The sequence below is a fragment of the Garra rufa genome, chromosome 5 (genome assembly GCF_049309525.1).
Source record: "Garra rufa chromosome 5, GarRuf1.0, whole genome shotgun sequence".
Lineage (NCBI taxonomy): Eukaryota > Metazoa > Chordata > Actinopteri > Cypriniformes > Cyprinidae > Garra > Garra rufa.
The window spans coordinates 13,744,593-13,764,016 of record NC_133365.1 but is presented as its reverse complement, the minus strand read 5'-3'; the positions used below and the strand labels follow the sequence as shown (position 1 = coordinate 13,764,016).

The window sequence follows — 19,424 nt, the reverse complement described above, 5'->3', positions numbered from 1 at the left end:
TGTCGATCCCGCCCCTTGATGAAAGCGTCAGAGCATGTGACCTACCAGCACGTGATGGCTTCCCGTCCGACAGATGGTTTTACTCATAGAGAAAAACAAAAACAAAAAAAACCAGCCTAATCAACATAGAAATGTTGCATTCAAGTTCATACATGTATATAATTAATTATATTTAAGGCACAGGTTAACAGCCAATACTGTATAGGAGTTATTGTTTACTGCTTGTTTTACATTGAGCGGGTTTCTTTGCAACGATATGTTTTTCTTACATATTTAATTAATTCCCAGCATTGTCATGCGGAAATAATAAGCATTTCAGTTATTATATCTATTGTGAACCAGCCAGTTAGTGCTTATGCCTTCTCAGTGTTCAAAACAAGCTCTTCCCACAACTAGAAATATTGCTTTGTCAAATGTCTGTCAATGCTTTGCGAATTAATTTAACAACTGATTTGTTAAAGATTAAGATAAATCACAAGATTATAAAACACATGGGTCTCCATTTTAATATGTAATCTCATGGGAACACTAATAAAGGATATGAATGCAGTCAACTTGCTTGACTCTTGTCACACATCAACAGAACACCAAAAACAGTGTATATGTGACCATGGACTACAAAACCAGAAATGAGTGTAAATTTTCGGAACAAATAAGCTTTCCATTGATGTATGGTTTGTTAGGATATGACAATATTTGGCCGAGAGACAGCTATTTGAAAATCTGAAATCTAAAGGGTGCAAAAAAAATACCTTGAAAGTTGTCTAAGTGAAGTTCTTAGCAATGCATATATTTATGGTAGGAAATGTACAAAATATCTTAATATCCTAATGATTTGTGCCATAAAATCTAAAATTTTGACCCATACAATGTATTATTGGCTATTACTACGAATATGTCCGTGTTACTTAAAACTGGTTTTGTGTTCCAGGGTCACATATTGAATTTATTATCATTATGTCTATATGAGGACGTCAGTGCAGGTTATCTAGTCCTATAACTTGACTGTGTTGCAACATAAACATGCAACATTGTTTACGTTTACTGTTGAGATTTGTGGCAGGCCAGAATTAGAGCTGTTGAATCCACATACCAACAAAGGGGAAAACAGACTGATTAACGGCCTCGTCTGTCACAAGAACAACACAGTAGCTATAGATGGGAAGATTGCTCAGTTATCACTTAAGCCTATCAGCCCAATGCTTCCAGCAATGATCAAAAAGGAGCAGTTAAAAGAATTAGGCTACAGTTGATCAAGCGTGAGCAACATATACGCGATCACTCATGACTGTGTATTGAGTATTACATTGTATCTAAATAGTTCCCTGCTGAAAAAAACTATAGACAACATCACAAAAATTGTAATGGTTTTTCTGGTTATAATGGGACTTCTGTAATGGGTTTCTACTGGTAACTGGTAAAAGTAAAGTAAACCACCTCAGAAACATATATATGTCATGTTGTAATAAAGGTGCGGCAATTCCGTTTGCTGAATAATGCAAGCCCAGTCATGACACATCCTGACGCCTCAAAAAAAACAAAAAAAAAAAACAGCACATGACTAATTATTCATCCGCAGCAATGTCATCATTGTCATTTTCAACTCATTTTTAGCAGGCTCGGCTGAATTGAAGTATACATGCGGAAGCCTTTTTCCTCAGAATTCACTGGAGGGCACTTTGAAGTATTTGAGAAAACGTTAAAATACATTTTGAACAGTTAGATTTGTATTATTATTATTTTTTTAAGTAGTCTCTTCTGCTCACCGAGCCTGCATTTATTTGATCTCAAGTACATCAAAAACAGTACAATTTTGAAATATTTGTACTGTTTAAAATAACTCAATAAATTTTAAAATGTAATTTATTGCCGTGATTTCAAAGCCGAATTTTTAGCATCATTACTCCAGTCTTCAGTGTCACATGATCCTTCAGAAACTATTCTAATATTCAGATTTTCTGATCAAAAAACATTATGTTGAAAACAGCAGGTTTCTTTGATGAATAGAAAGTTCAGAAGAACAGCATTTATCTGAAATAGAAATCTTTTGTAACATTATTTGTCCTTATCATCACTTTTGGTGAATTTGGTGAAAGCATCCTTGCTAAAAAGTACTAATTTCTATAATTTCTAAACATTATATAAAATATTATACTGACTTAAAGCTTTTGTATTTTTATAGTTTTGTAATTTTATAGTGTATAATATTACAAAAGCCTTTTATTTAAAAAAAAATGCTGAACTTTGGATCTTTCTATTCATCAAAGAATCCTGAAAAAAAAAATTACTGGACTGTTTTAAATATATATATATAAAAAGTCTTGAACAGTAAATCAAAATTAGAATGATTTCTGAAGCTAAAAATGCTAAAAATTAATAGAAATCAGTTATTTTAAATAGTAAAAAAAATTAAGATGTAATATTTTACTCCTTTTGCTGTACTTTGGATCAAATAAATGCAGGCTTGTTGAGCAGAAGAGACTTCTTAAAAAAAATAAAAATTTGACTGGTAGTGTAGGCTGCTATTGGGACAGGTTTATTGACAAATTAAATAATTTAGACCAAGGAATCTGTCATTTTCATGTATCCTTATGTAATCGTAATCTCTGTGACATCTCTTCCTTCAAATCTCAATTTAAAACCTATTTTTCAGCTCACTTCCCAGAATTTTTTGTCGTTTGCGTGTGCGTTTATGAATGTTTCTAACTGTAATGTCTGCAACAACATTGAGCTTGGGAAATGCACTTTTTTTTCCCAAAAAGAACATGGAGAGAATTATTGAGTAAACAATTTATTATAAAAAAAAAAATGTAGTACACTGTAAAGTTTAAGGAAGTATTAAGGACATGGCATTCAGAGACATGCGAACATAATATAAATAGAGCAATAATGTGAAGGTCTTGTGCAAAGAGATGACTGTACAAGTCTTAAATACACCAGGATAAACAAATTCCCCTCTGATGTACCCCGTTAAAGTCTTAAAAGAGGGGAAGTCATGAACCTTGACCACAGCTAAACAGAGAAAGCGCTCCATAATACATAGACTTAATCACAATATAAAAATGTGCCTTTTGGAATGAGAGAACACAATACGCCCAATTCCCTTTTAGAAAAGTGTGTGATTTGAAGCCTGCAAGGGAAATGACGAAAGCTTGGAGGATAGACCTGTCCCAAAATATAACATGGAACAGTTCTCTGGATTATTCAAAAAGATGAAGAAACTGCAACTGCCTCATACAAAGGAGAGCAATAGAGTTATAGCATGTGTTAGATGTAACAAAGTCTTTGCTGCCATCTACAGTTTTCAAGTTGTCACTTCATTCAAAACAGATATTCCTATAGATTTGAATGCAACTTTTGTCCAATTGAAGTCCCTTATAATAGCATTTTATGATTCCAGTGTAAAGAATACACATGACTACGTGTTCAAAATAAATGTCTTAAACACTCAACAACAGTGTAAATGTGCGAAACAGAATATATTGAAGAACAGCTGAACAGTTGTAACAAAGATCATGCTTTTCAAGACACTGCAGCAGACAGAATTCGTATAAAGAAAAACGAAATCTTACTTGTCATGTAAGTGCCTGGAATATTTCATCATTCCCAATTGACAGGTAGTCAGAACCGTAATATTTCACAAAAGTGAACGTGACAAGTAGGCTGTAAGTGTGAATAAGACAAATGTGAGGGATTTTAGAAACCTAGACTTAAAAACAATTCACCATGTATTTTGATTTTGTGCTTCGTCGTTCGAATAAAATCCAGGCTGAAAAATGCATTTTAATAGCAACAAGGATTCAGGTAGTAAATGCAAATTACCCAATTTTGAACAGTAAATCGACTGTTGCGTAATAGATATGTTCGTTAAAAGACAGGTAAACACCGAAAAACTTGCAGAGGTCCACATCCAATTTCAAATCTATAATGATGGCTCTTTGTCAACAGCTTACCATCTTCAAGGCACTCAATAGCTTGAGTCATTTATTAAATAATGCTGCCAAGCACTTAGTGATCTATCATTCGATCATCAAATTTAGAGTAAGCTGTCGGAATATATAAAAGTCATTGCAAACTGCAACGTTTTCATTCAGTAAGGACATTTTAAAAAAGGCCGTCTGCAGTTTCATCTTGGGAATGTGAGACAGTCACTAAAAGATTCGCAGGAAACAAAAGCAGGCACCTTTTCAAAGACACCAGGAACGAACATTCAGAATTTGCGATTGCGAAAGGGCAACAAAATGGACACGAGCAGAGTATCTGATTCAAATACTTCAGTCTCAGGAAACCAGAGAGCTTGAGATTTAACACCGCTCCACCGGTTAAAGGGCTAATTCACCCAAAAATGAAAATTAGCCCATTATTTACTCACCCTCAAGCCATCCTATGTGTATGTAACTTCCTTCTTTCAGATGAATTCAATCGGAGTTAACGTTATATTAAAAATGTGCTGGCTTTTTTAGGCTTTATCATGGCAATAGATATGTGTTTCTCTTCGACAGGTAAAAAGAAGTGCATCCATCCATAATAAAAAATGCTCCGGGAGGTGAATAAAGGTCACCTGATTCACCTGTAGTGAATTAATGCGTTTTTGTAAAAAAAAAAAAAATCCACTTTTAAAACATAATAATCACTTTTGTACACAGAAGCAGGACGTAGGACGTTGGTGTTGCGCATGCGGCATTCAGAAGTGACGAACGCGGGCACAAGAGATCAAAACAAAACAATGTTCATGAATTAGTACAAAACGATGATTTGTAAAGAAGAATGTTGGAGGATTTCAATATAAGCCAACAAGAGACTGGTTTTCCCTTTCTAAAATAAGAAAACTTTGCTTTATTTGCTTCTGTAAATAAACAGTGGTTTTCACGTGACTCACAGGCACATGCGCAAGAACGGTTTCTGTGTACAACAGTGAGTGCAAGTGATTTATGTTTTGAATATGGATATTTTTCTCACAAAAACACAATGATTCGCTACAGGAGGCCTCTATTTATTTTATTCCGTGAGGCACTTTTTATTATGGATGGATGCACTTTATTGGACTTGTTTTGACCTGTTGAAGATTGCTATGAAAAAGCTTGAAGGTGCCATTTTTTAATATAACTTCAACTGGATTTGTTTGAAAGAAGGAAGTCATATACGCCTAGGATGGCTTTGGGGTGAGTAAATAATGAGCTAATATTTATTTTGGGCTGAACTAGCCCTTTAATTGCACGTTTCTCTATGGACACAAGTGACGTCCTAACGAGAGATCACAGAACTGATGGAGTTGTAGGATGTGCCACCTCCATTACACACCGGGCTGTAGGGCTCCGGCGGGGTGCCTAGAATCTCCAAGTTGACCCGGAACACGGGCGCAGCTCTAAGCAGGAAATCCGCCGCGTCCCGGCGGCCAAGTTCTCGCAACTTAGCGAGCAAAACGCCTATGCTTGAATCGGGTCGTTGGCTCCACTCTTGGAGGAGCGTGGCTGTGGGACTGGGAAGGGAAAGAGGGTCTGCGGGAGGAGTCCCGTTGGTGCCGGAACTGTATTTAGCAGCGAGCTCACTAAGGCCCAAGTTCATGGCAAGCAGGCACCAGTCCTTTCCAAGAGCATCAGGTGGGTCTAGCAAGCGGCAGAGCTTGCGTCGAGCCAGGTGACTGACTTCCGCCACGGGCACTTCCCCACCAAGACTACCTTGTTTGTAGACTTGGATGCAACCTAATGCTACGATACTGACAAAGCTCTCACGATATCCACCCATTGTGTTCGAGAGCGCGTTTTCGCCTCGTGCCTGAGCGCGGAAGAAGTCCCTCGGTTGGTAGAGCATGACAGGCCCGTGGTGTTCCCGCAGCTGCTGAGGGCTGAGATAATGCCTGGCGGTGAGCAAACCGGGTAACGTAGCAGCTAACAGCCCCTCCGCCATGCCGCACAATGTGTCCAATAAAGCATAGCAACGTCCGGGATCTGAATCAGGTCCTCGTAACTGTACTTCCACCCCCTGCCCGTGGTTCACAAGCAAAACCAGTGCCTCAGCGCCTCCAAGTCCAACTCGAGCTCCGCCGCTCCACAACCTCACATCCTCAGCTTCGACCTCTGGCTTCTGCTGCCGGCTCCACCTGCATAAGTTCACTTGAAACTTATGGAAAAGTCCGCAAGGGAAGGGCGCCAAGTGCTCCGCAGGGACAACTCGCACTCCACCGTAAAGCAAAGTGTCCTCGCCTTCAACATCTTCCTCGTCCGTCCAAGTGTGCTGTAAGCCACCCGTACGAATGAGGGCGGGAATGTCAACCATTCCAGGGTTGGCTAAGTCGCGGGCACATATGTCCATGGCGTCAAGCACCTGGAGAAGTTCATCGATGTCTCCTTCGGAGACAAGGTTCTGCAGTTCTTCCACACGGTAGCGGCCACGGTAGTGATGGATCGCTTTGGGGGTTTCAATTGAGAGAAGCTTGCCGAGTACGTTACTGCAAAGCCAGCGAGGATCTAACAGGACAACGTCCTGGACGGTCTCACTCTGCATGATGTTTATCTAGAAGAAAGAAGGGAATAAAAAAGATTGAGTGCAAGCAAATAGGTAAGCTTCGTGTTTAAAGGCCTGTCCACACCAAGACAAATATTTAAAATGCATCTGTTCAGACCGTCATGAACATTCACATTACATTTTTTTCTATCATGTGAACAAGAAAACTGGCCAACCAATAGTATTCATGCTTTTGGTCACTTCCCCAGAGCCACTGTTGTTACATAAAAATGGATTTGGTGGAACTAAATAGTGGAAATATTTTGCAAAGCACCAGTGAAAAGCAGAGAAAGAATCAAGAACCAGTTCTCTAGTTTCTTTTGTATTTGGTATTGTGTAATAAAGACCATAGTGCAAACAAGATCTCTATACTCTTTGGCCTGAATAGGCATATCGCATGTCAAAAATTGGGCGGAAAGTTCATGTTCGATGTTGGTGTGAACAGAAATTTAGGTGGGCTCCATCACAGTTCAGCAGATGTGTTAATCTAAATTTAACTGTCACTTTCAGAGCTCAACTCAATCTTTTCTCAAATACTGTAGATGTGATGAATCATCAGTAGATGTCAGCAAATCACCAGTTATAATATGTAGGCGCACTTGTAATGCCTTAAATTTGGGTCATTTCATTATTTAGAGCTATTTCATGAATTCAGAAGTCCTGGAATACAGCAAACACATTGTATGCAAATCTTTTATGAAACATGATTTATACTGTTTTTTGTTTTTTTTTCTTTTTGGCATTTCGGAGCTTGGAGACCCAGATTCGCATGCACTTTTTTATTCTTCAAAATGTTTCATTTCACCAAGCCTGCATTTATTTGATCCAAAGTACAGCAAAAACAGTGAAATTCTGAAATGTTTTTACTATTTAAAATAACTGTTTTCTATTTGAATATATTTTAAAATGTAATTTATTCCTGTGATTTCAATGCTGAATTTTTAGCATCATAATTCCAGTCACGTGATCCTTCAGAAATCATTTTAATTAGCTTCTTAAAAACATTATTATTACTATTATTATTATTATGTTAAAAATAGCTAAGTAAATGTTTTCAGGTTTCTTTGATGAATAGAAAGTTCAGAAGAAGAGCATTTATCTAAAACAGATTTTTTGTAACATTATAAATGTCTTTATTATCACATCCTTGCTAAATAAAAGCATTACTTTCTATAATTTCTTTACTAAAAAAAAAAAATCTACTGACTCCAAGCTTTTGAATTGTATATAATATCACAAAAGCTTTGTATTTCAGAAAAATGCTGATCTTTGGATCTTTATATTTATCAAAGATAAATGTTTTAAATATTGATAATATTAATAAAATGTTTCTTGAGCAAATCAGCATATTACAATGATTTCTGCAGGATCATGTGACAAGACAGGAGTAATGATGCTTAAAATGTAGCTTTGATCACAGGAATAAATTACTTATTTTTTAATATTTTAAAATATATTCAAATAGAAAGCAGTTATTTCAAAGCTTTTGCTGTATTTTGGATCAAATAAATGCAGGCTTGAGCAGAAGAGATTTCTTTAAAAAACATAAACAGTCTTACTGTTCAAAAACTTTTGACTGCTAGTGTCAGTCATATAGACCGAAGTGAATTGTTATTTTTGTGTGAACTATTCTTTAAAGAGAAATGACATAACAGACTTCAAAAGAGCTGAGGTTAAATACAAGGGAGCTGAAGCCCCTTAAACAGAGTATCTTATGTAAGTAAATGTTAATAAAGCTGAATCACAGCTTGGCATTTCAGCCCATCAACATCAAAACAGTCCCTAAAATGTGTTTAAGTGTTGCTGCTGCAAACACAAATGACTAATATTGATGAGAATGACTCATTCACCTGCTCTCTCTATCGGTGAAGCCGTTGTTGTAATGGTTGTGGGTGGGCAATAGACTGCAAAGGCTCCTATTCAGTCGCTGACACCCACCGACTCATTTGAATCCACAGAAAAACATGTTTGTAGATGTTCTGCATTGTATCCTTCGAGTGGTTTTGAAGTAATGGACGTGGCGTTATTAACGGGGGCGTGTACGATTGTATAGCATAATGTATGAAAATAATCATTTTAATTAATGATACAGTGCAACTGCTTCAAACACTTCAACTATACCCACAGCAATATAGCCATAATTCAAACACGCATACATATTTATTCATCTGCTCCTCGTCACACTCTCATACATTCACTGCGCCGCCCACCCACGCACACACACCTCTCCCATGCTGTGAAGTTGTGAAGCCAGTTCCCGCAAATCCTCTTCGCTGGCTAGAGGGTTGATTTGTTCTTGCACATCCACAACAAACTGTTGCCATGACATCAGCTGGTTTGGCCCGTTCAGTTTCCGCCAGGAAGGCAGAGTGGACAACAGCTTCTCTGCCAGCTGAGTCATCGGCCTGCAGGTCTGTGAAAACGACAGAGAAAAGCAATTTTATATTTCTGAAAAAACATGAGTATTTACTTTTCAATGGGGTCAAAAGTGGTTACTAGGTAATTACTTTCTAGCTCAAGTCTAAAGAACATACCCCCAGGTATCTATGATATACTCATGCTGAAAGGAATAGTTCACCCAAAAATGAAAATTCGGTGATTAATTACTATAGCTCCTACTTTCAGTTCTATTTAAAGGATTAGTTCACTCAAAAATGAAAATTCTGTGATTAATCACTCACCTGTAAGACCATCTTCAGAACACAAATTAAGGTATTTTTGATGAAATCCAAAAGCTTTCTGACACTCTATAGACAACAAGGGTCTTTCCACATTCAAGGTCCAGAAACGCTGTAAGGACATCGTGTCGCTCCAAACCCGTAAGACCTTTGTTCATCTTTGGAACACAAATTTAAATATTTTAACAGACTATTTCAAAGGTGTCCTTACAACGTTTCTGGACCATGAATGTGGAAGGACCCTTTGCTGTTTATGGAGGGTCAGAGAGCTCTCGGATTTCATCAAAAATATCTTAATATGTGTTCAGAAGATGAACTACCCCTTTAAATATAACCGAAAGTAGGAGCTATAGTAGAAACCACCACTGATAAAAGAAAGCCAGAGTCCTTTAACACCTCAAAACTATTGTACTACATAAATTACATACAGTGGAGATCAAAATTAGAGAAAAACCTATAATTCCATAAATTTCGAGGTCACTGCTTAGTCCAATTTGAAGTTTTCCTAACAGGCATAGACGGGCAGCATATTCCATGAATTAATTGTATTCTGAAACACAACTCTGATTAAAATTAGAGAACATTTACAGATACCTCCAAGTTATTGGTGTTATTCTGCCACCTGGTGCTAATTTCTTTAATTATATGACAAATCCTATTTAACTGGTAGCATTCCTCCAATTTTCACTGAGATTGTAAGATGAGAGTAGCCTGGAAAAAATCCAGACCCTAACTCGAGGGGCGGTAGGGATGTGCATATCGATCCTAAAGTATCGATATATCGATACTGATGCGAGTATCGAAAGTATCGATACTCAAATTGAAAATATCGATACTAAGGTGTGTTTTATTTACCAGTGATTTTGTTTATTTAACAAAAAGCCAGGAGTACAATGTGCATTGAATTGGATGCATAACCTATGTTAGAGAATAACTGTTCACGATAGAACACTTTTCCTACTTATCTGAACGCACGCAAATGATGCAAGACAGAACCAATCAATCACAGAGAGCATTCACTCCCTTTAGACAGTGCATTCAAACAGGGCTGTGTTTCCTAAAAGTATCATAAGAAATCATTGATGCTTTTGGGAACGACAGCCCTGTACAATGCTTATCAGAGGACAGAAAATAAAAAAAATGTTTGAGCTATTTCTCAATAAACAAACTGAAACTGAAGCTTACATAATTTGCATTTCACAAGTGCAATTACATTTCTTTAAATTAACACTTAAAGTTCATTGATCATGTTTTGTAGTAATGTTAATATAAATTATACACTGGCAGAATAAAAATGTTGTATTTTATGTGTGCAACAGCCTGTCACTGGCAGCCCCTTATGAAACCAAGTATTTTCAACTGTAGGTTTTGTAGTTACCACTAAAGTAAACATATTTTAACCACATGTAGAAAATACAATTTAATTAGTTGCATATTAAATGTTAAAATGCATTTCAAATATAAAGTATAAAAGGTTATAAAAAAGGGCATAATTACATATTTTACTCTTATTAATTTAATAAATGTAATCATTAAAAAATTAAGTTTAGAAGTATCGTATCGGTATCGATATCGATGATGCTGGCCTTAAAAATATCGGTATCGTATCGAAAACAAAATAAGTGGTATCGCCCATCCCTAAGGGGCGGCACCAAGCATGCATTTGAAACTCTCACTGCACGCAATTGGATAACGCCACGACCAATCACACTAAGCCCCATACGCTTAGCTACCAGCAGAGCTAACTGATAGATTAAACTCTTGCCGTATCCACTCGGCAAAACAGCAAAAATGTCCTTCTTGCAAAGGAACGATTCGAGCGGGGTTTTCTGTTCCTTTTTTATATGAAAAGCCAAGTCTAACTCATTCATTGTAGTGGCCAAAGCCATTTCAAACAACTGGTGTTCATCTGTAGCCATCTTTCAATGTTTACTAAATGATTCCGGAGGTCGCAGCGCTGTCGTCATCAGCTTAGCTCGCCTCTGGCCCGCCTACATCAGATACACCGATTTGATTGGTTCCCAGAACAGTTTACGTAATACAGTAACGTGCATCATTGCTCGATGCCAGAGTGTACTGCAGAGACAATTCAAATTGTGCTCTTGCGAGACCTCTGGATTTCCAGGGTAAGATAACAGGGTCTCTAAAATGACAAGGTGACTAAAACCCTGCGACTGCAGGTTGGCCAGATGAAGGCCTAAAGGGATGACCCTTTCAGTCACTGCAAGAGAAGTTGGTCATTCCAAATCTGTGATTTCTCAAATATTGCAGGTTTACAGTGACACTAATTTATTCAAGTCCCCCAAAAAGGCTGGTCGTCCACGTAAGACAAATGCACAAGAAGACAGGATAATCCAGAAACTCTCAATGGGGAATCGGTTCAACACTGCAGCTGGAATTGCTTTCCAGTTCAGCATTGAACAGGTTAAGGATTTGTCTCAACATGTTTAAGAGAAGTCGAACTGAAACCACACTCTGCAATGGCCAAACTTCTGTGTGGAGAGAGGAGAACTGGTCCAAAGTTCACTTTAATGATGAGAGCAAGTTTAATGTATTTGGGCCAGATAGGAAACATTTTGTTCAGCGTCATACTGAGGAAAGACTGAATCCCAAGTGCAAAAAAAAAGAAAAAAAAAAAGAAAAAAAACACAGTGAAAGGTGGAGGAGGAAGTTTCATGGTTTGAGAGATGTTTTCTGCAGCAGGAGTTGGGTCACATATAAAACTACATGCAGGGTAAATGCAAATGTCAGAACCTTTCTCAGCAAGCATCTCCCAATCAGCCTTTCATGCAAGACAAATGCTGCCGTCACACTGCAAAACGAGTAAAGCAGTTCCTTGAAGCTAAGAACTTTGAAATAATGAAATGGCCAGGTCAGAGTCCTGATCTAAACCAAACTGAAAATCCTTGGCAAAAAAGTTATGGCTAAGAAACCCACTACAGTTATCAAACTATGGAAGAGAGTGGAAAAAAAAGAGTGGGCCAACAAACTAGTGATGTCCTGCGGCCACAGATGTGCTGAAATCATTCAAAGCAAGGGACTCTACACTTCCTACTCCTTTCTGACATTTTAGTTGTAATCTTCTTTCGTGCTACAGTGGTTACTGTTCTCTAATTTTGATCACTGTTTTCCACTAAATAAAGTTTTTTGTTGAAATGCCTTGGAAATTTTGTCAAACATGTTAGGATAACATTGGTATACCTACAGCTAGTATTTAGATTAACAATATTTCAGAAGAACTCAAGTATTTATAGGTTGCTCTCTAATCTTCAAGGGTTAGTTCACCCAAAAATGAAAATTCTGTCATTAATTACTCACCCTCATGTCGTTCCAAACCCATCTTCAAAACACAAATTGAGATATTGTTGATGAAATCCGAGAGCTTTCTGACCCTCCACAGACAGCAAGGATCCTTCCGTGTTCGAGGCCCAGAGAAGTACCAAGAACATAAATAGTCCAATCATAATTTTATGAAGCTACGAGAACACTTTTTGTGCAAAAAAAAAAGAAGTATTCTTGAATGTGGAAGGACCGTTCCTGTCTATGGAGGGTCAGAAAACTCTCGGGTTTCATCAAAAAACATCTTAATTTGTGTTCTGAATATGAACGAAGGTCTGATGGGTTTGGAACGTCATGAGGGTGAGTAATTAATGACAGAATTTGTGGGTAAACTAACCCTTTAATCTCCACTGTATTTAAAAACTATAGTAATTACTTCATTAAATAGTAATTTGCCTTCATACTCAAAAATCTAGACACAACATAACAGCAGATGAGAAAGAAATCTCTACAGGTATGTGTAGGAGTGAAAGAGACGGAGAGCAAGATGTAGGAGGAGAGCGAGCAGCATGTATTAGCGAGGGATCTGAGTGTCAGTGTTTGATATTGTGTTTTTCAGAGAGAGAATGTGCATGCCTGTGTGTGCTAGTTATTTGACATGGTAAAGAGAAGAAGAGAGCTTTATTATAGAGATCAGACCCAGATCAGAATCAAAAACTGAGCGTTTCTGGTTATTTAATACCAATATCACATTTATTAAAATGACAATGTGCTTGGATGTGAAGTAGAGTGGAGACCGATCTTACAGAGATGATGGTGTTGCGGAGTTCTAACAGAAGGTTTCTCAGCAGCTTCATGTCTTTGGAGTTGGACGCTCCGGCATCCATGACAAAGAGCTTCTCAGCAATGTGCAGATCATTCCCAAACCTGAGAGGAAAACAAAAAGCGCATTATAATCAGTTTAATCATCTACTATCCATCAAATCACTTGAATCAGTATCTAATCAGTCCTATTAAAATGAGCACTTATTGTCCTTGTAGGTCTCATATCTTCAGACTGACAGTTTATATTGATTTAATCACCTGTTTCTGACTTCCTTAAGTAGAGATCTCTCCTTGTCATAGCTGAATTCTCCTCCAAACGATCGGGGCAGATTGACAATGTCAGCATGTGTGGCCACCAGGACCACGTGTAGTGGATTTCTGATCTTCCCTCCAAAGGCTGTGGATGCAGCAGAACAGTTTTATTGTCTTTTCAAAACATCTTTGATCTCAATTAATAATCTGAAAACCATAGACCAAGAACTAGATTCCTACGTTAAGATGCACTGTCTCTAATGAAGTCTCTTTTGGCATTATCCATAGCACTATGGATGTGCCTGCTACAGTACTTACACAAATTCATCAACCATCACTACAGTGAAAGCAAAGGCAAGCCAGGCTGAAATTACCGGAGAGAGTTTGAGAGAGACAAGAATGAGAAAACTACAAACAGCATTAATGAAGCACACAAAATGGAGAACAGTGAAACAGTGTGTGGCGAGGCGTCTGCCCGCCCCCCTAATTTTCATCACCACCCCGTCCCGTATTCGCCGCCCTTCTCCAGGCTCCCGACGGGAGTGGGTGTGTAGGGGAGAGGAGGGGCGTGTAATCGGCTCGGGCTGGCGGCGTGTGATGGGGACACCTGATGTAAATGAAGCCTCATCACCGCCGCTGTTTAAATCCCGAGCGCGCCTCTCCTCGGGAGACCGGTCTCTTTCCCCCGTGCATGCACGCTGGTGTCCTCGCGGGTCCAGGAGGGGGTGAAGAGGGAATCCCGCACCACAAGAGTTTGGAGAGCCGCCGGACCCGCGGTCCGGTTGAGGCCGCCAGAAGCCGCCGCCCCAGCGCCGGACAGCTCGAGAGGGATGAGCCTGCCGGAGATGCCGCCGCCCTAGCACCCCGGCGCTAGTATGGAAAGCGCCCGCGGCCGCCGGACTCCGCCCCTCTCCTGGACCCTTCCCCTCTGAACACTACCGTTCCGTCACGCTGCCCCAGCACCCGAGGACACCAGACTCCCCTTTTATTTTGGACACTGTTTTACTTTATGAACTCACTTTCCTTTATTTTCTGTTTAATAAAAGCCTCTCCGAGGCCTGACGCCACACCCACTGTGTCTGTCGTTTGCCCCTCCCGCCACAGTGGTGGAGAATGCGGGCAAGGCGGGGCTTAGACAGCGCAGTGGGCAACACCTGATGACGTCATCCCCTCTCGCTCGCAAAAGTTCGTGAAAACCCGGACAGGGACGGAGGAACGACGGAGACGGCCTCCCAGCCGCAAGAAGGGTAAGTGATGTTTCAGTTAGTCACTTATCCTGCGGTTGGTTGAGGCTGTCGACTAATACCGGTTTTTCTGTCCCTGTTCCGGTACGCGGCGAGAGGGAGCGTTGCCTTGGAGAGGAATCCCCGCCCACTCCGACCGCTGGAGCCTGGATGAGGAAGGTAGCACTCCTGCGTGGGCGGCGACCTTAGGACGGGGATGTCGCTTGGGGGGGGGAATGTGGCGAGGCGTCTGCCCGCCCCCCTAATTTTCATCACCACCCCGTCCCGTATTCGCCGCCCTTCTCCAGGCTCCCGACGGGAGTGGGTGTGTAGGGGAGAGGAGGGGCGTGTAATCGGCTCGGGCTGGCGGCGTGTGATGGGGACACCTGATGTAAATGAAGCCTCATCACCGCCGCTGTTTAAATCCCGAGCGCGCCTCTCCTCGGGAGACCGGTCTCTTTCCCCCGTGCATGCACGCTGGTGTCCTCGCGGGTCCAGGAGGGGGTGAAGAGGGAATCCCGCACCACAAGAGTTTGGAGAGCCGCCGGACCCGCGGTCCGGTTGAGGCCGCCAGAAGCCGCCGCCCCAGCGCCGGACAGCTCGAGAGGGATGAGCCTGCCGGAGATGCCGCCGCCCTAGCACCCCGGCGCTAGTATGGAAAGCGCCCGCGGCCGCCGGACTCCGCCCCTCTCCTGGACCCTTCCCCTCTGAACACTACCGTTCCGTCACGCTGCCCCAGCACCCGAGGACACCAGACTCCCCTTTTATTTTGGACACTGTTTTACTTTATGAACTCACTTTCCTTTATTTTCTGTTTAATAAAAGCCTCTCCGAGGCCTGACGCCACACCCACTGTGTCTGTCGTTTGCCCCTCCCGCCACAAGTGATACACAGAAAACAAAACTGCATGCATGGCCTCATTTTTTTCACAGGACTGTCAAGTTGTTAATTCAATACAAATAATTATATGTGACCCTGGACCACAAAACCAGTCATAAGGTTAAATTTTACAAAACTGAGATGTATGCATCATATGAAAGCTGAATAAATAAGCTTTTTATTGATGTATGGTTTGTTAGGATAGGGCAATATTTGGCTGAGATACAACTATTTGAAAATCTGGAATCTGAGGGTGCAAATAAATCAAAATACTGAGAAAATCACCTTTAAAGTTGTCCAAATTAAGTACTTAACAATGCATATTACTAATCAAAAATTACATTTTGATATGTTTACAGTAGGAATTTTACAAAAAATCTTCATGGAACATGATCTTTACTTAATTTACTAATGATTTTTGGCATAAAAGAAAAATCAATAATTTTGACCCATACAATGTATTTTTGGCTATTGCTACAAATATACCCCAGCGACTTAAGACTGGTTTTGTGATCCAGGGTCACATATAAAAAAAATAATGTGTTAAAAATAACTAACTAATGTGAAATGTGTTCTAAAACAGTTACACAGGTAGCACAATGGGAATGCAAGGGGTCTCAAGACATGCTTTCAAAAGTAGGACTGCTTTTAACTTGTCAGAGAACAAATAAATGGGGCTCATGGTGTGAAAACAGCAAGACATGATGCAGCAGCCAAAACATTCATCTAGCGTATGTGTACACAGAGAAATCAAGCAAAAATAGCACAGATGGAAATGTAAGAAAGCATTCCGTGTGAACGAGCCTCGGATAGATTGATAAACTTATAAATAATGTGATTCTGTGCAAATAAAAAATGTGTCAATCGACTGACAGCCCTACTTTCATAGTAGCAAGGGCTGTGTGTAACTTAAATGAGTAGTTCACTTTCAGAACAAAAATTTACAGATAATGTACTCACCCGGTTGTCAGCCAAGATGTTCATGTCTTTCATTCTTTAGTCGTAAAGAAATGGTGTTTTTTGAGGAAAACATTTTAGGATTTCTCTCCATATAATGGACTTCTATGGTGCCCCAGAGTTTGAACTTCCAAAATGCAGTTTAAGTCTTCAAAGGGCTCTAAATGATCCCAGTCGAGGAAGAAGGGTCTTATCTAGCGAAACGATCAGTTATTTTCTAAAAACATTTACAATTTCTATAGTTTTTAATCTCTACACAGAGTACACACAGAGCTAGACAAGACAAGCATTTGAGATTAAAACGTATATAAATTGTAAATTTCTTTTAGAAAATAACCAATCGTTTTGCTAGATAAGACCCTTCTTTCCTTGGCTGTGATCTTTTAGAGCCATTTGAAGCTGCATTTAAACTGCATTTAGGAAGTTTAAACTCAGGGGCACCATAGAAATCCATTATATGGAGAGAAATCCTGAAATGTTTTCCTCAAAAAACAATTTCCTTATGACAAGGCATTGGCATTGGATGACAAGACATTATCTGTACATTTTTGTTCTGAAAGTGAACTACTCTATTAATTGCACAGTTGGTTATTGGTTTTTCTAACTTACTAATAAGGAATGTCAGTAAATGTTGATTTAAAGCATTTAAGAAATGAGAATTTCAACAATATGGTAAAAAGAGGTGCAGAAACTGATAAATGATGAATAAAAAATACAGATAAGTTAAAGGATTGGTTTAACTTCCAGAATAAAAAAAAACCCTTATGATTTACTCATCCCCAAGTCATCCAAGATGTTCAAGTCTTTCTTTCTTCAGTTGCAAAAAAATACATTTTTGAGGAAAACATTCCAGGATTTTTTTCCATATAGTGGATTTCTATGGGAATCAGTGGGCTGAATGTCCAAATTACAGTTTCAATGCAGCTTCAAAGGGCTCTACACAATCCCAGCTGAGGAATAAGGGTCTTATCTAGCAAAACGATGGCCATTTTCTTAAAAAAATAATAATAATAAAATAAAATTTTATATACTTCTTAACCACAAATGCTCGTCTTACACTATCTCTGTAGTGCATGTGCGTGTCTTCACAAATGACGTAACCAAACGTTTCTCCTCCAACTTCAAAACTGCCCGACATCGCTGTTTCACCTTTTTTATAAAATCTTTGCATGTTAAACACTGGGTCAGCACTTTCGCTTACAGTACATTATGCATGACCTTATCAACATGACTATGTAATGCGTGTTAGTGCAAGACGAACATTTGTGGTTAAAAAGTAAATAAATGTAATTTGTTTTTAGAAAATGACTGGATTGTTTCACTATATAAAACCCTTATTCCTCGGCTGAGATTGTGTAGAGGCCTTTAAAGCTGCTTTAACCCGTTGATCTCCATTGAAGTTCACTATATGTAAAAATAAATCCTGGAATGTTTTCCAAAAAACCTTAATTTCTTTTTGACTGAAGAATGAAAGATCATGGGGGGTGCATTAAATTATCAGGACATTTTTGTTCTGGAAGTGAACTACTCCTTTAAAGCAACACTAAGTAACTTTTCCCTCAATGCTCCCTCTACAGGTTAGAAGCGGAATTGTCCATTACCGCTGTCGTAAATAATTTAGCCTACCGTCGTTTCACATGCACGTTATTTGTTTGAAAGGCTATCCAGGACCGGCTTTGGAAATAACGATGTCCAGTGACAAGGTAGAGTATGTTGTATGACTTTATAAAAGTATGAAAACCTTTTGTGAAGCCTGCCGTAAAGCAAGTCGCATTTGTAGTCTCATTTGAACTACAAAACCGCGACCCGACGACCCAAACTTACATAGTGCTGTTATGGCTGATAGAGGGTCGCAAAGCGAATACGAAAGTGCCGTTTCACCCTGTTAAGAGTTGATGAACCACTCACATGAGTTCGGAAACATTATTTTAAGGTAAAAAAAAGTTACTTAGTGGGGCTTTAAGGTGTAATTGCATGACTTTCATCAAAAGCACCAAGTCTATGATTGTAAGCAAGTAAGTAAGTAAATAAATGAATAAATATAAATTACACTATGCAAAATAACTATTGCTATGGTAAAGTAACCACAAGTAAAAACATTCATTTCAATATAGAAAAATTGTATAACTGCTCTTTGGACCTCTTAATCATAGACTTCACAGCTTCAGCTGATCCCTGTAATTACTGTAATGGAAAGCCCTCTACAAAGGAGGAGAAAAAAAATCCATACATTGTACACTTTAGTCTCAGGAGACGTACATACCGATGTTGTCCTCTGGCAGCGTGAGAGCCTTCAGGCAGTTGAGCCAGAATGTAACCTGGTTGAGTTGAGTCTCGTAAGGCTCCTCCAGGCTGAACAAGACCACATGAATGGCTGTGGTGTCATTCGCAACAAAGTAGTCATATGAGCAGTAATAGACGGGATTACCAGAGAACTCCCATATACTGAAGTCTCCAACACCTAAAAAAGATTGCATAATACAATACATAAAATAAAAAATACACAATATGTGACCCTGGACACATAAAACCAGGCATAAGTAGCACGGATATATTTGTAGCAATAGCCAACAATACGTTTTAAGGGTCAAAATTATTAATTTTTCTTTTATGCCCAAAATCATTAGGATATTAAGTAAATATCATATTCCATGAAGATATTTTGTAAATTTCCTACCATAAATATATCAAAGATTAATTTTTGATCAGTAATATGCATTGCTAAGAACTTCATTTGAACAACTTTAAAGGTGATTTTCTCAATATTTTGACTTTTTACACCCTCAGATTTCAGATTTTCAAATAGTTGTATCTTAGCCAAATATTG

At 39.1% G+C, this 19,424-nt stretch overlaps 1 protein-coding gene across 1 annotated transcript in view; it reads right to left on the bottom strand.

Annotated features, from left to right (window-relative positions):
* Positions 1 to 2,785: 2,785 nt before the first annotated feature.
* Positions 2,786 to 19,424, bottom strand: part of dapk1 (death-associated protein kinase 1) — a 97,248-nt gene continuing 80,609 nt past the window's right edge. The window contains exons 22-26 of the mRNA XM_073840229.1: positions 18,861 to 19,058; positions 13,545 to 13,683; positions 13,268 to 13,388; positions 8,729 to 8,917; positions 2,786 to 6,513 (exon numbers count right to left, since the gene is read on the bottom strand). Of these exons, the coding sequence (XP_073696330.1) occupies positions 5,245 to 6,513; positions 8,729 to 8,917; positions 13,268 to 13,388; positions 13,545 to 13,683; positions 18,861 to 19,058 (1,916 nt within the window). The 3' untranslated portion in view covers positions 2,786 to 5,244. The remainder of the gene's footprint in view (positions 6,514 to 8,728; positions 8,918 to 13,267; positions 13,389 to 13,544; positions 13,684 to 18,860; positions 19,059 to 19,424) is intronic.